Source organism: Nematostella vectensis, chromosome 6, assembly GCF_932526225.1.
Source record: "Nematostella vectensis chromosome 6, jaNemVect1.1, whole genome shotgun sequence".
NCBI lineage: Eukaryota > Metazoa > Cnidaria > Anthozoa > Actiniaria > Edwardsiidae > Nematostella > Nematostella vectensis.
Genome location: NC_064039.1, coordinates 12,322,998 through 12,336,155, shown reverse-complemented (window position 1 = coordinate 12,336,155; position 13,158 = coordinate 12,322,998). Strand labels below are relative to the sequence as shown.

Genomic DNA, 13,158 nt, shown 5'->3' with positions numbered 1-13,158 from the left:
AAAATGAAAGAAAATGAAAGAAAATGAAACCTAAAAAAATCCGCGTTCACACCGACAGGAAAGTGTTTGACAGTAAATAAAGTGATTTTTCTACGTTTTAGTGATAAAATATAAAAATGCAAAGGTATTTGTATCTGTTTATTCACATTTATTGGTAACATTCCGAATCGTACAAAGAGCTCACACTCTACCTATACCAAACGTTAGCTGGAAAAAGCTTTATGAGGGTCATGTCCTGTGCGCTACCACGCCTCTCTTGGTGTGTACCTGCTATGTTAGCGGGTAAGGTCAAGTGGTGGAAATAATTGATGATCGACTAGTAGTTGCGTCTAAGAGTATGATTAAAAAACAACGACCCTGACAGAAACAAAAAGCGCTTGGAAGGCGCTAATAAAAACACCACAAGGAATCAAAATCTTTTTTATTCAATTTCAAAATGTGCTAAGATACTCAACCCTGAAGTCTCTAGTTAAGATGGAAGTAGATTTGACCATCAAGGCCGTGTGGTGCCCTTGATGGAAAAACCTTGCTGTTGCTTCTCGATCATTTACCACTGTGTACTCCAAGAGTGTTCGTGTTTGGAATCAATAATGGCAATCGATTTGGATATTCCTAAGCGATATGTTCTCTCTGGCTTGATATTCATCGGATTTTTTATAATGTCTGCGCTGCGCGTAAATCTTAACGTTGCGATTGGTGCGATGGTGAATAATCATACAATCAATACGAACGGAACGGATATTGTTGAGGTTAGTATATTGAAGGATATTGTTGAGGTTAGTGTATTGATGTTTATTGTTGAGGTTAGTGTATTAATGTTTATTGTTGAGGTTAGTGTATTGATGTTTATTGTTGAGGTTAGTGTATTGATGTTTATTGTTGAGGTTAGTGTATTAATGTTTATTGTTGAGGTTTGTGTATTGATGTTTATTGTTGAGGCAAGTGTATTGATGTTTATTGTTGAGGTTAGTGTATTGATGTTTATTGTTGAGGCAAGTGTATTGATGTTTATTGTTGAGGTTAGTGTATTGATGTTTATTGTTGAGGTTAGTGTATTGATGTTTATTGTTGAGGCAAGTGTATTGATGTTTATTGTTGAGGTTAGTGTATTGATGTTTATTGTTGAGGCAAGTGTATTGATGTTTATTGTTCGGATCAGTACATTGGTGTTTATTGTTTAAATTAGTGTATTGATGTTTATTGTTGAGATAAGTGTATTGATGTTTATTGTTGAGGCAATTGTATTGATGTGTATTGTTGAGATCTGAGTACATTGATTTTTATTGTTGGGTTAGTGTATTGATGTTTATGGTTGAGGTTATTGATGTTTGTTGTTGAGATTGGTGCCGTACCCAGAGGGTTGCAGGGGGTGCGAACGCACCCCCCACATACACACAACTGCCGAAGGTCCACTTTCGGTTCTTAATAGACGTGCTATTATTTGTAGACAAAACTCACTCTGGTATTTACTAAAATCCGACAATAAACATCCAGTAGAGATACTGCAAAGGCATGGCCAGATTTTAATCAGAGAACTCCCCCCCCCGGAAATATTTGGTCCACTTTTTCGGATTTTGCACCCCCCCCCCCCCCCCCCCTCAAGAAAAATCCTGGGTACGGTGTTATAATGTATTTGGTCTATTGTTGAGGTTTATTGTTGGGGGTTATTCAGAGCGTTCGTTTAAGCGTGACCGGAATTTTATATGACCCTCATCCAGTTCTATTTTTATTTGATTATCATGAAATAAAAATCTGTAATGAGCCCGGGCTTGACTGGCTTCAGGGCAGGAACACCCCTGTTAAAGTACTTTTTAAAAAAAGCAATGAGGTGGTTGTTGCTGGTAGCTGGTAATTCTTGGCAGCTTGGTAGCGACGCCCTTATAAATTTTACTTATTGAAATCAAAGCTTTTACCAGGCGTATGTCCAAAGAGACCGAGGGGTCCGGACCAAGGCCTGATCATGAAACGAGATATGAGCGCAACGTCGGTTAACACCTTCGTTGGTAGAGAAGAGATGGATAATTTCATGTGTACATTTGAATAGAGAAAGGTTTCTAGATGGATCTAAGGGCCTATACCGAGAGCAAAGGATGCCGATGTAAACTTAGTTGGTCTGTGGTCAGTGAATTACTACTGGGGTTTGGACACCACCCTCTATTTTCTTTTGACACGCCCCTCCAAAAGTTATATCACTTCCATTGTTTTAACTTGTATTGGTCATACGACTTGCAGGATCCAGAGTTTGATTGGGACTCCGCTATGCAAGGTAGGAAAGTACTACATGGCCGTAGCAGGGGATGGGGCATTGGGGGTACGTGCCCCCCCACCCCCATATATATATATATATATATATATATATATATATATATATATATATATATATATATATATATATATATATATATATATATATATATATATATATATATACATACAACTTTCTTAATGATTCTGTAACCTGCCCCCTCCCCCCCCCAGGATATTTCGGGTCCTGTTACGGCTCCAGTACTGTGTGCCACCGCTTAATCACGTCACCTCGCCTTAAAAGGGGAATCATAAGAAAGTCCTTATCAGATTTTTTTTCATTAATCGGTTAGTGGGTCAGCGTCGGTTCGTGCGCCACGCACGCCTAGGTCTATCTATTCACCTTGAAAAAAGATAACATATGCTCGTCGTGAAAACAAATTAATTAACTCCATAGTATAGCAGAATGGGTGTGGTCAACACAAATTTCCATCCGATAAAGGCGAAGTCACACTTTGTGCCCAAAGTTAATGCATAAATGTTATTCTGCTGGCTGGTAAATTAATCTGCTGTATTTCTGGTCTAAACTAAAAGAAATTATTACACCCCAAGAGGTTAAACGAGTATATGTGACTTTTTCAAGGGAGTCCGTCCGGAATGGAACTGTTTCTTAGTAACACAGAGAGCACAAATATCCCATCGCATGACCAGATAAACTGTATTTCAGTTTATTTTGATTTTGTGTTTTTATTAGCATATAGCTCGAAAAACTCTGTTCCTTCTGCCCCTTGGTTCTGCCAGTAGGACTAATATTATCGTATCTTCCATCCTTAGTTTGTTACTATACCTACATGATTTCCCGGCATCCGTCCCATAATTACCAATGTTTCAGGTTGGCGTATCGTCACTCTTAAAGCCGCATTGTCACCAGTTTACTTTCGGAGGTTCGACGGAAACCTCAACCATTAAAAGACAAAAGAATCTATTAAAATCTGAGATATTTAACAGGCCATCCGCTCTAAATTATCAATCACATCCTCAAAGAAACGTCCAATAGACACACTGTTTCAATATTTTGACATATTTTTCGCGTTTTCCATTAAAAATCATCGGATGTTAGGTAATCGACCGGAAGTAAACTGGTGACAATGCGACCTTAACAGCTTAATTTATTTTTCGTCGGTAGGCATCATCCTTGGCTCGTTCTACTACGGATACATGGTTTTCCAGATCCCAGGAGGCTGGCTGGCCATGAAGCTCGGAGGCGCCAAGCTCTTTGGCTTTGGCATATTTAGCGCCTCATTCCTGACTCTCTTTACACCACTCGCGGCTCGCTGTAGCCCCATCGCACTCATCATACTGCGCGTACTGGAAGGACTCGCTCTGGTAAGTTAACGTATTATGAGGGTGTGAATACGTGCTCTGTTTAACCTGAGTGACATGTGCTTGTTCTAAGTGCTGAGCTTTTTAAAAGAACTAGCTTCAGTGACCATATAAGTGATATTAGAATAAATGAAAATGTCAAAACTTTGGTTAACTTTGAGTAACGTTGAATCTTTGTATACTGGCGTGTGCTTGAGGCAATCACCTAGGATAACGGACCATATTAGGGTGGACGACATTTTGTCACGGCCTACTGCATGACTTCGATGGTCTTTTTGCGTAAATAGTATGGTTTGAATGGAATGTGTCAATTTATTATTATGTGTTCTCAAGAACTCATCGATTCTGAATGGCAAGTCATGATAGTCCGATATTACTGAGAAGGACGGGCTCTGCTAATCACTAGTCAGATAACGACATAGGCGCGCACTCTATGTTCAAGTGTGAATAGTTCGACTTAAAGACATAAGCCCGACATTATAACATGAACATAACGACATTAGAGAAAAAACATGTTTTTCTTTTATTTCTTTATGTCCATGTCGTTATGTAGGGGTTAACATATACGAACATAGGTGTGCGCGCGCCTATATCGTTATGTCGTTATGTCACTTATATGCACCAGGCAAGCATATATGACTCTTATGACTTTGAGTGACATGTGTCAAATCATTACGTCGCTTGTTTTTATGGTCTCGCGCTGTCTGGCTTGTCACGTGATAAAGTGTATGATATAATAACCGCTATAATGGATGAATAAAGCCTTAGTGAAGTTTCGAGGAGTCCTCTAGACAGCGGTCCTGGCGCCGGGCTAAGGGGTGAGGGGGGGGGGGGGAGACGTATAAGTTACTATGGATATTATGGGTGCCTCCCTGCCCCCCTCCCCCCCCCCCCCACACACACACCAGCCTCCTTCCGACAAAACGTTAAGCCCTGATAAAGAGACAAAGGGGACATTTGACCAGCACAGCTCTTTGTGTATTGTTGTAGGGGTGCCTGTTCCCGTGTAATCACTGTATCTGGGGACACTGGGCGCCGTCAGAAGAGAGGACAACACTTGTCACGGTGTCAGTCGCAGGTGCGTGTAATGGTGTGTCACGACAGGTGTCACGATTTGCGTGACACATGATCCCGTAGTCTAAGTATAAAAGGACAAAACAAACAAGGCTAACACAAAAAATTCGTTAGGAATTTTCGTTTTTTAACTGACTTGTACTTGTGTCTTTTTTACAAGTGTAGGCGTATTTCAACTAACCTTTACTTGTGTGTTATATACAAGTGTGGGTGTATTTCTACTGACTTGTACTTATGTCTTAGATACAAGTGTGGGTGTATTTCTACTGACTTGTACTTATGTCTTTAGGTACGAGTGTGGGTGTATTTCTACTGACTTGTACTTATGTCTTAGGTACAAGTGTAGGCGTATTTCTACTGACTTGTACTATGTCTTTGGTACAAGTGTAGGCGTATTTCTACTGACTTGTACTATGTCTTAGGTACAAGTGTAGGCGTATTTCTACTAACTTGTACTTGTGTCTTAGGTACAAGTGTGAGCGTATTTCTACTGACTTGTACTTATGTCTTAGGTACAAGTGTAGGCGTATTTCTACTGACTTGTATAATACTTATGTCTTTGGTACAAGTGTAGGCTTATTTCTACTGACTTGTACTTATGTCTTTGGTACAAGTGTAGGCGTATTTCTACTGACTTGTACTTATGTCTTAGGTACAACTTTAGGCGTATTTCTACTGACTTGTACTTATGTCTTTGGTACAAGTGTAGGCGTATTTCTACTGACTTGTACTATGTCTTAGGTACAAGTGTAGGCTTATTTCTACTGACTTGTACTATGTCTTAGGTACAAGTGTAGGCGTATTTCTACTGACTTGTACTATGTCTTAGGTACAAGTGTGGGCGTATTTCTACTGACTTGTATAATACTTATGTCTTAGGTACAAGTGTAGGCGTATTTCTACTGACTTGTACTATGTCTTAGGTACAAGTGTGGGCTTATTTCTACTGACTTGTACTATGTCTTAGGTACAAGTGTAGGCGTATTTCTACTGACTTGTACTATGTCTTAGGTACAAGTGTAGGCGTATTTCTACTGACTTGTACTTATGTCTTAGGTACAAGTGTGAGCGTATTTCTACTGACTTGTACTATGTCTTTAGGTACAAGTGTGGGCGTATTTCTACTGACTTGTATAATACTTATGTCTTTGGTACAAGTGTAGGCGTATTTCTACTGACTTGTACTTATGTCTTAGGTACAAGTGTAGGCGTATTTCTACTGACTTGTATAATACTTATGTCTTTGGTACAAGTGTAGGCGTATTTCTACTGACTTGTACTATGTCTTAGGTACAACTGTAGGCGTATTTCTACTGACTTGTGCTTATGTCTTAGGTACAAGTGTGAGCGTATTTCTACTGACTTGTACTATGTCTTAGGTACAAGTGTGGGCGTATTTCTACTGACTTGTATAATACTTATGTCTTAGGTACAAGTGTAGGCGTATTTCTACTGACTTGTGCTTATGTCTTAGATACAAGTGTGGGTGTATTTCTACTGACTTGTACTTATGTCTTTAGGTACGAGTGTGGGTGTATTTCTACTGACTTGTACTTATGTCTTAGGTACAAGTGTAGGCGTATTTCTACTGACTTGTACTATGTCTTTGGTACAAGTGTAGGCGTATTTCTACTGACTTGTACTATGTCTTAGGTACAAGTGTAGGCGTATTTCTACTAACTTGTACTTGTGTCTTAGGTACAAGTGTGAGCGTATTTCTACTGACTTGTACTTATGTCTTAGGTACAAGTGTAGGCGTATTTCTACTGACTTGTATAATACTTATGTCTTTGGTACAAGTGTAGGCTTATTTCTACTGACTTGTACTTATGTCTTTGGTACAAGTGTAGGCGTATTTCTACTGACTTGTACTTATGTCTTAGGTACAACTTTAGGCGTATTTCTACTGACTTGTACTTATGTCTTTGGTACAAGTGTAGGCGTATTTCTACTGACTTGTACTATGTCTTAGGTACAAGTGTAGGCGTATTTCTACTGACTTGTACTATGTCTTAGGTACAAGTGTGGGCGTATTTCTACTGACTTGTATAATACTTATGTCTTAGGTACAAGTGTAGGCGTATTTCTACTGACTTGTACTATGTCTTAGGTACAAGTGTGGGCTTATTTCTACTGACTTGTACTATGTCTTAGGTACAAGTGTAGGCGTATTTCTACTGACTTGTACTATGTCTTAGGTACAAGTGTAGGCGTATTTCTACTGACTTGTACTTATGTCTTAGGTACAAGTGTGAGCGTATTTCTACTGACTTGTACTATGTCTTTAGGTACAAGTGTGGGCGTATTTCTACTGACTTGTATAATACTTATGTCTTTGGTACAAGTGTAGGCGTATTTCTACTGACTTGTACTTGTGTCTTTGGTACAAGTGTAGGCGTATTTCTACTGACTTGTACTTATGTCTTAGGTACAAGTGTAGGCGTATTTCTACTGACTTGTATAATACTTATGTCTTTGGTACAAGTGTAGGCGTATTTCTACTGACTTGTACTATGTCTTAGGTACAAGTGTAGGCGTATTTCTACTGACTTGTGCTTATGTCTTAGGTACAAGTGTGAGCGTATTTCTACTGACTTGTACTATGTCTTTAGGTACAAGTGTGGGCGTATTTCTACTGACTTGTACTATGTCTTAGGTACAAGTGTAGGCGTATTTCTACTGACTTGTACTTATGTCCTTAGGTACAAGTGTAGGCGTATTTCTACTGACTTCTACTATGTCTTAGGTACAAGTGTGGGCTACCTTTTCACCATGCCCATTACCGGACTGCTCACCAAATATGGGTTTGATGGCGGCTGGGGATCGGTGTTCTACTGTTTCGGTAAGATCTTTTTTATTCTTATTCCCAATGCCCAACTCCTTTGTTTTTTTGCAGATTTGTTTGTTTGTTGGCTTGTTTCTTCATATTTCTTTGTCTTGGTGTGCCTGTTTGCTTGTTTGTCATTGTTTTTTTTTTTTGTGTGTGTAATTGTCCAGGGCCGTAGCAGGGGGTTGGGCACTAGGGCTCGTGTCTTCCCACAAATATTTGTAATATCGGAAATGACCTGTGGAGGTGTGGGGGCGTTGCTGTATCCCCAATATTTTCTTAATGTTTCTGTATCGCGCCCTCTCCAATATTTCCAGATCTGCTATAGCTCTGTTGTTTGTTTGACAAGGTGTGTTTAGACTGGTGGTTTATTTACGTGTCTGTTTCCTTGTTTGTTTGTACTATACTTATCTAGGCGTGTCTTTTTGATTGAATCATGCGAGAACTGATCGGTTTTCCAGGTGTGTTTGGCCTGTTCTGGTACATTGCCTGGCTATTATTGGTCTACGAGACGCCAGCAGAACACCCGGGCCTTTCCACGGAGGAGAGGGAAATTCTTAGTCATCATGATAAAGATTTGGAGACTGTGAGTTAACTCATCATTGAAATCACCATTACAACCACCGCCATTTCACGATCCATAACCACATTTGATAACATTATAATGATGATCCTCACTATTATCATCATCATTTCCATAATAATCCTTTTCATCATCATCATCACAATCATCATCATCATCGCAACCACCACCACCATCATCATCATCATCACCATTACCATCATTATTACCATTATTATCACCATAATAATGGTTATTATCACCATAATAATGTCAACATCAGCCCTCTTAGATCCGCCGCTACTGACGGCTGATTCGCTTTATTCGATCTGTTTCCTAGATTGGGAGTGTTTCCGTGCCTTGGATAAATATCCTGACGTCACTTCCGGTTTGGGCAATAGTCGCAGCTAATTTCGCGCTGGACTGGGCATTCTACATTTTGCTTATCTCAATCCCCAAATATCTTGTCGAGGTTCAACAAACAGAGATCCATACGGTAAGGATCTTTTGATACGAATCAGCGAACAGCTCCTTGGTTTGATAGTATAATTCCAAATCAATAGTTCTTCAAATCATTTTGCCATCCGGATGAACGGATAAGGATTCGTGAGGAAAAGCTGGGCTATAAGGAAAAACTCTATTTAACAGTCGTCGAGTCACGAAAAGGAATGCGTTTTGAAGCATTTCAATAAACTTTCAGTTTGGCGGTTTGCTTATTAACACATCAGGTGAGCCTGTCTAGTAAAAAGACCACCTTGCCTTGTAGTATCCATACATGCAACAAATAAAACCTGCTTATTACGCACGCTTGTGTCTCTGCAGATGGGTTTCTTGGCAGCAGCTCCCTTTTTAGTCAAAGGGGTGTTCACGCCTGTTTCTGGCCTCACGGCAGATCTGATGCGAAAGAAAATGCAAACGAAAACCGTCAGACGGGTTTTTTACGCTGTTGGTAAGAGTATTTATTGGCTTATTCGTTGTAAGTACAGAGGCGTGTCTAGAAAAACGCAGGGTCCGACTCAGAGTAGTAATTCATATTCCAAAGGTCAATTTAGTTCAAATTGACATCCTTAGCTCTGGTAATAGGTCACTAGACCCATTTAGAGACTTTTTCTATCCAAATACACACATAAAATAAGCAGTCTTCTTAACCACCAACGAAGTGGTCAACCGGAATTGAGCTCATTTCGTCACATGAGCAAGGTGTAATCCGGACCCCTCGGATCCCCCTTCTGGATACGCGCCTTGGACTTTGAAAGTCCATTCAGGTTCTTTCCCGACTGTTGGGCATATAGCCACTGCGTTCTTTAAAAACCCGACTTGATAAATGAGCGGGTCGTAAGTCAAAGAAACCTAATCGGCTGTTAATGTTGCCTCAGGTACCCTGCTGACTGGTGTCCTGATAGTGGCGGCGGGGTACGCACATGTGGTGGCTGTCGTTGTGTTTGTGGCTCTCGCCGGGGCATCCACGTCCATCTCATACGCCGGGTACACAGTCAACATGTTGGATATTGCCCCTCGATGTGCCGGCGTCATCATGGGGATTTGTAATACAGTGGGGACAACCGCTGGATTCATTAGCCCCATGCTTGTGGGCTTTTTAACGCAACACAAGGTAAATTGGGTAACCATCCAAATGCTTTATGTTGATATATTAATTCTACTCCAAAACTCGAACCTATACGAAATTCTCGGTGAGACTTTGTGTGAATGCGTTACTAGGATACATTATACTGACAAAATGGTCCACTCTTTCAGAATTCGCACCCTATATATTAAAGCACCCCTTTCCACCAATGTAAGTACGGGCTTGATTAATATATGAATTCGATTTTGCATCTCCTTCAGAGTGCAGCCGAGTGGCGGATAGTCTTTTGGGTCGGCGGTATCATAATGTTTGTTGGCACCGGCCTCTTTTGCCTCCTGCTCGAGGCAGACCGGCAGGATTGGGACAAGAAAATGGACGGGAGTACCAACGACGAAAATCAGGGGCAAGACAAGCCCGCAAAGGAAGAAGTTCTCACCCCACCAAGCAGAAAATAAACTTGGAGGCCTTTTTAAACAAAGCGTATTATAAAGTTAGTTTTACACGAAGAAAATAATATGTTGAATTCTTTAAGGCCCATCTACACTAGCAACTTTTGTAGGGACTCGAGTTGCGATTTTTGCGGCGGCTATATTCAATTTTTATCCTCATTCTGCTCACCCAACCCAGCAGAAAATAAACTTGGAGGCTTTTTTTGAACAAAGCGTATTATAAAGTTAGTTTTACATGAGAAAAAAGGTCCGTTTACACTAGCAACTTTTATAGCACCACACGAGTTGCAATTTTTGCGGCGCTTTTATCGCACTCTGACTCACTCGTGTAAACAGAGTCATCACTCGTGTAAACAGAGTCGTCACTCGTGTAAACAGACTGAATCAATCGTGTAAACAGGCTGAATCAATCGTGTAAACAGACTGCGAATTCGCGGCGTTTTTACGGCGACAGCTTGCAAATTAGATAACACCTAACAGATACTAAAAGTGTCCGATGTTTTTTAGCAGAACAGCTAAAGAATATATTGCAAGAACTATTGTGCTCTATGTAGTTATTTATAGCAATATCCTTTGTTGTACGACCTCCAAGAATCCAAAATTCCTTTCCTCTATTCCCTCTATTCCATTCCTTCCTTCGACTTGAAGTTATTATTTCTTTCGTAAGTGAAAATTTTCGGGTAAGACAGAATACCCTGGTTTTGCGAGGATAAACGATCTCCTAAATTATTAGTGAAAAAAGTGCCACAAGCCACCCGGTAATTCCAGGAGATTTTCTGATATGGTTATTACATGGGGTTTTAATTTTACTTCCATACTGTAGTTTCGAAAGGGCGGAACTGCATTTTATCATTCAGATCATTACTGTAACAAATTCACTCTCATAGGAATCCAATTAAAAAAATCGTTACCGTTATCAAATGGTCTAAGAAAAAGGTCATTAATTATCCGTGAAAAATTTACTTTAATTTTTTTAACCGAGAGATGGCCTGAATGTCGCTGTTATCAGCGGGCTTCCGTTCAGCAAACGGAAGTCATGAAAGTTTAGGTAAGAGAACCATCATATTTATTAATTTAATTTTTAGGGGGTCTGGGGAGAAAATCTTGAAATTCCAGACTATTAGGAGGCTCGGAGATTGATCAGAATACCTCTTCAAAAAATAAGGCCCTTCGCGAAACAACCCTGTTTAAAAATTGGGGACCTCCTTCAAATCGGCGCTCAAAACATTGCAAAAAAAAAAAAAAACATCCCCCAAATGGCAGCCCTCCCCTCATGACCCTTCCCTTATTTGATCGTGAAAGCCATTTTGCAAATAAAATACCGCATTTTTGGTTGCTAAGCTTCAGGATTTATTGTAAGACGCACATAAAGATTCTAAAATTTGCAAGACGCTTTCGCGTTCGAAAAATATGGGCTACCTGTGGTTGAAGATAAACGAATGGGCTGCGGGTCAGCGGGTAGCACACGAAAGTGAGGCTATGGTCGACAACAAGAGAAGTGGACACGCAAAAACAGTGTGAAAGTCTTGTGTTTTATAGAAAAATCCCCAAAATATGCAAAATAACAAAGAACGAGATGCATCTGATGCAATTTCAGAGCAGTCTGAAGATGACCAACAGGTAGATATGTCTGGTTTTAGAATAATTATTTTAAATATTATTGATCGACGATTTTCAGCTCGATCGCTTTGACCTGAGTTCTGAGTTTCTATTCTTGCTTTTGTCTAACTAGGTTTTATCCTTATTCGAGCATTCTGATGTCTCTTTCAGAGCGAGAAAATGAAGGTTCATTCAACGGCAATAGTCAAATACACGAGTTTTGCTCCACCGGTTTTACCCTATTGGAGGCTTAGCCAGGTACTTTACATAATTCCCTACACACAATTTCTAATCGGAAACTGCAAGTGCTTATTATCATGGCATGTCAGAATATAATATTCTGACTTAAATAGGGTTGGGAAAGAAGAGAGGAAGAGGTACGTGCTAGGGGGAGGAGAAAGAGGTACGTGCTAGGGAGAGGGAAGAGGTACGTGCTAGGGAGAGGGAAGAGGTACGTGCTAGGGAGAGGGAAGAGGTACGTGCTAGGGAGAGGGAAGAGGTACGTGCTAGGGAGAGGAGAAAGAGGTACGTGCTAGGGAGAGGGAAGAGGTACGTGCTAGGGAGAGGGAAGAGGTATGTGCTAGGGAGAGGGAAGAGGTACGTGCTAGGGAGAGGGAAGAGGTACGTGCTAGGGAGAGGGAAGAGGTACGTGCTAGGGAGAGGGAAGAGGTACGTGCTGGGGAGAGGGAAGAGGTACGTGCTAGGGAGAGGAGAAAGAGGTACGTGCTAGGGAGAGGGAAGAGGTACATGCTAGGGAGAGGGAAGAGGTACGTGCTAGGGAGAGGGAAGAGGTACGTGCTAGGGAGAGGGAAGAGGTACGTTCTAGGGAGAGGGAAGAGGTGCGTGCTAGGGAGAGGGAAGAGGTACATGCTGGGGAGAGGGAAGAGGTACGTGCTAGGGAGAGGGAAGAGGTACGTGCTAGGGAGAGGGAAGGATAAGGGAGGGCTTGCAGCCGACCCCCTGGTTTTTCCATATAAACGTTTACTCAGTGAATGTTTAATGCTAATGAGGTAAATTGTATTCTGAATAGCCGAGAAGCCCTGTGCGTGCTAGTCGAGGTGTCAATCATTTTTAATACTTGCTAGTCGAGGTGCCAATCATTTTAGAGCTATCGTCAGTAATTTCAGCTTGAAACATATCTGGCATTTTAAATAGCATTATCAGTATTCCTTCTCATTTGAATTTCTTTTATTTTTAGCTCTGGACGCTGGGTGGTTTTCCCACTAATAGTGAATTTAGTATTGCCTACACCAGGGGCGTGAATAAACTGTTATGAAACGTTATCTTATGCACGAGCAGATTTTAATATTTGAAATACTAGGGTAAAATAAACAGTGCACGGACAGCAATCTTGCGTGAGCCAAAGAGGTACGTGCTAGGGAGAGGGAAGGATAAGGGAGGGCTTGCAGCCGACCCCCTGGTTTTTCCATATATT

At 40.8% G+C, this 13,158-nt stretch overlaps 2 protein-coding genes across 4 annotated transcripts in view; both read left to right on the top strand.

Annotated features, from left to right (window-relative positions):
- The first annotated feature begins 318 nt into the window (after window positions 1-318).
- On the top strand, window positions 319-11,677 carry LOC5520929 (vesicular glutamate transporter 3). The gene is made up of 10 exons (XM_048729461.1): window positions 319-749; window positions 2,233-2,266; window positions 3,431-3,630; window positions 4,618-4,705; window positions 7,448-7,543; window positions 7,990-8,114; window positions 8,431-8,586; window positions 8,913-9,039; window positions 9,467-9,702; window positions 9,936-11,677. Exons 1-10 carry the CDS (start codon window positions 516-518, stop codon window positions 10,128-10,130), a joined length of 1,491 nt encoding a protein of 496 aa, XP_048585418.1. The 5' UTR covers window positions 319-515; the 3' UTR covers window positions 10,131-11,677.
- LOC5521032 (erythroid differentiation-related factor 1) overlaps window positions 11,602-13,158 on the top strand; it is a 38,716-nt gene continuing 37,159 nt past the window's right edge. For 2 of the 3 annotated variants that reach the window (XM_048729454.1, XM_032366026.2), the window contains exons 1-2: window positions 11,602-11,744; window positions 11,895-11,981. In XM_048729454.1, coding sequence (XP_048585411.1) covers window positions 11,679-11,744; window positions 11,895-11,981 — 153 coding nt within the window. In that variant the 5' untranslated portion in view covers window positions 11,602-11,678. Of the gene's footprint in view, window positions 11,745-11,856; window positions 11,982-13,158 lie in introns of all 3 variants that reach the window. The other variant, XM_032366027.2, reaches the window with a different exon arrangement.

Excerpts from the sequence above, each read along its gene's own strand:
- LOC5520929 (XM_048729461.1), top strand. The coding sequence starts at position 516 with ATGGAAAAACCTTGCTGTTGCTTCTCGATCATTTACCACTGTGTACTC. Across the intron at positions 2,267-3,430 it reads TTGGGACTCCGCTATGCAAG|GCATCATCCTTGGCTCGTTC; the intron begins GTAGGAAAGTAC and ends TTTCGTCGGTAG. Across the intron at positions 7,544-7,989 it reads ATCGGTGTTCTACTGTTTCG|GTGTGTTTGGCCTGTTCTGG; the intron begins GTAAGATCTTTT and ends TCGGTTTTCCAG.